Source organism: Piliocolobus tephrosceles, chromosome 2 (assembly GCF_002776525.5).
Source record: "Piliocolobus tephrosceles isolate RC106 chromosome 2, ASM277652v3, whole genome shotgun sequence".
Classification (NCBI taxonomy): domain Eukaryota; kingdom Metazoa; phylum Chordata; class Mammalia; order Primates; family Cercopithecidae; genus Piliocolobus; species Piliocolobus tephrosceles.
This window is the reverse complement of record NC_045435.1, coordinates 42,504,625-42,507,505: the sequence shown is the minus strand read 5'-3', so window position 1 is coordinate 42,507,505 and position 2,881 is coordinate 42,504,625. Positions and strand designations below refer to the sequence as shown.

General features: G+C 51.1%; 1 protein-coding gene across 1 annotated transcript; it reads left to right on the top strand.

Annotated features, from left to right (window-relative positions):
• Window positions 1–1,064: 1,064 nt before the first annotated feature.
• Window positions 1,065–1,927, top strand: LOC111542329 (protein TXNRD3NB). The gene is made up of 2 exons (XM_026456393.1): window positions 1,065–1,553; window positions 1,664–1,927. Exons 1-2 carry the CDS (start codon window positions 1,166–1,168, stop codon window positions 1,867–1,869), a joined length of 594 nt encoding a protein of 197 aa, XP_026312178.1. The 5' UTR covers window positions 1,065–1,165; the 3' UTR covers window positions 1,870–1,927.
• The last annotated feature ends 954 nt before the right edge of the window (window positions 1,928–2,881 follow it).

Genomic DNA, 2,881 nt, shown 5'->3' with positions numbered 1-2,881 from the left:
ACCTGTGGTCCCTCCCAAGTTCTGGCAGGCCACGGCGCAGGCAGGCAGCCAGTTCCAAGGGAAGAATCAGGGCAGAAGGGATGCAACCCTCCGGGAGCCTGCCAACATATAAGCCCCAATCAGTGGCCAAACCGTGCACTTGATCGCTCAGGACGCCCTCTTGCCCTCTTTCAAGTGTACTTTACTTCCTGTCATTCCCGCTCTAAACCTTTATAAAAAGTATATAAACTTTTTAATGAATTTTCACCCCTGCTCCAAACTGGCCTCCGTCTCTCCCTTTGCCTTATGCCCCTCGGCTGAATTCTTTCCTCTGAGGAGGCAAGAACAGAGGTTGCTGCAGACCTGTATTGATTCGCCACCGCTGCTAACAGGAAGATGGTATGATGAAGCATGTTCAACGCTCCCTTCCCATCATGGCCTAAACCAGTTTTTCTGGTTAACGTTGGAATGCCCTGGTGGAAAGGAAGGGTTCATTCAAATGGTTGGGGAGCCTTAGAATTTTATTTTTGGTTTACAAAGGAAAATAAAAACTGGGACCCAAGTTCACTCTGCCGAAAGGAAAAAATTAAGCTGAAAGCCGAGTCGTGCAAGAAGCAGTCTTTCCTTTTGTTCCTGAGCAGACAGTGACAGAGAAAAGGTTAAAGATCTTCACTCCATGTTCACCTTATAGTGAGCACAAGATGAACACATAACTGACCATTCCCCTACCTGCTCCTTTTCTCTTGCAACATGTGGATTCAGTAATGAGACCATACTCTTCCTCTGTCCTCTCCAGCAGGCTTTTCCCCTTTAAATATTGAAGCCATTAAAATCATCTCTGGAGAAAAGCACAGACCTGTCTCCCGGGATGTGTCCTTAACCTTGGCAAAGTAAACTTCTAAATTGATTGGGACCTGTCTCAGATACTTTTTGGTTTACAACTGCTGTAAAAGGAAACAGTCTCACTGCCTGAAACAGAAAGGAATTATAATAATAATGGCACAGAAGAAAAGATATATAAGATAAAGTCGACTTCTGGGTTAAGAAGGTGGATTGAAAACAAATGTAATAATGCTGTCTACTGAAGGTTCTCTCAGATTGCAGCGGGATGTTTCATGAAAGCACAGACCCGGAATGATAGGAGGACAGGAGACTGCAGCAGCTGAGCTCTGGAAGCGAGAGCTGGATGTGGGACCTGAGTGAGAGGAGGCTTGGGCATCCGGAGCTGAAAGCTGAGCAGCAGACACCACTGGAGTCTGTGAGGGCACGACTGAGCATGGGGCTAGCTTGCTGCTGCTCCCGCACCACTGCAGAGGCGTCCTCTCTGGAACATGGAGACAAGGTTTTTGGACAGGGGGTTCCCAGTCCCCTGGAAGAGATTAAGAGACTACTGAAGATCTCCAGGGCACTGCAAGCCAGGTCTGTACCCTCCAGCCAGGAGAAGGCAAAAGGTCTTTCTGGAGAGCCTGGGCAGCCAGAGGGGAAAGGCCAAGAAACCTATCCTGGCCCTGGGGAAGTGGAGGGTAAGGCAGAGCCAGCCATGAGAAAGGATGATGTTTGCCCAGGCATGAAATGTAAGTGATGAACGCTGATTTAACCAGAAGTTCTCCTGCAATTGCTTTAGGGGATGAGACAGGGCACAGAGGCCAGTTTGTAACAACTAAGTCCTCATATCCCACAACAGATATCAGCGGATGGTCTCTCATGGAAGAAGCCAGGGCAGCTACACCCAATGACTTAGCAATGAGGAACACCAAACCAGACAAAACCACTGCTGCTGGGAAAGGGACCTGGGGAAAGGGAAAGGTGGTTCAGAGAGCAGAGGTATTTCATGTGAGCCTTTTAGGGCTTCTTGTCTCTTTAGACCACATGCACATATTACGTGTATAAAATAAGGCACTGAATTCAAACAATGAAATGCGAGTGCTGAGTTCGATAGACTCATACATCCCCATTTGAGAATAACGCTCCCCTGTGAGGGAGTCGCCACTGGCCAGCTAGCAGGGGGGTGTTGGCAGGCGTGGCCTGAGACAGTAGGCACAGAGGGTATGGCCTTTGGTTTTGGTGAGCAGTGGGGGCCCATGGTTTTGGTTTTGGTGAGGAGCAGTGTGTGGTGGGGCAGGGGACAGCATGCCACTTACTCTGCTGAGTTTGAGTCAGAAAAGTCATTCCTGAAGCAAGGCAGTGTGCTGGACATTCTATTTGCTCCTGCAGACACCCCCCACCGCCCCCACCGTCAACCCTCCTCCACCTGCTTCGTGTCCCTGGAGACGACCTCCAGGACTTGTCAGCAGGACTCCAGCCTTGACCTCCACTCAGGTCCAACCCATGGGAGGCACCAGCGGGAGACTAAATAGGGTGGGAGCCCCACAGGAGCGTCAGGTGGGCAAAGGCTGTGACCTCCACCCAGGCCATAGCCCTCAGGCAGCTCCTCCCCACTGACATGGAGTGCTAACATCTCCTGCAACTCTCCTGGTGAGTGCGCCCTTGGGAGTGGGCTGCCTGTCGCCTCCTGCCAGACCTGACAATGGGACCATGGGGGAAGAGCCCCCTGCTCGTGGAGTTTTATTTCAGGAAGGCTTTGTGGCTCTGGGTGCTGCTGCTCTGCTCATGTCAAGTGATTCTGTGAGAGCCGCAGAGTGGCACTGGCTGCTGTTGTCCAGTTAGGAAAGCCTGTTACCAACCCTCTTGCTTGAGCAGCTGCCTCCAGGAGCCCTGCAGCTGACAGCCACGAGCTCCTTATATTTGAACTGCTTGACTCTTCAAATCCCGTGAAATAATGCGACAACACACAGTGACAGACCAGCAGAGAGTAGCGCGTAGGGGAGACTTATGAACATTGAAGGGACAGAAGGATGAGGCAGTTCCGGGGCCCAGTGTACTGACAGCCACTAAGCAGGGC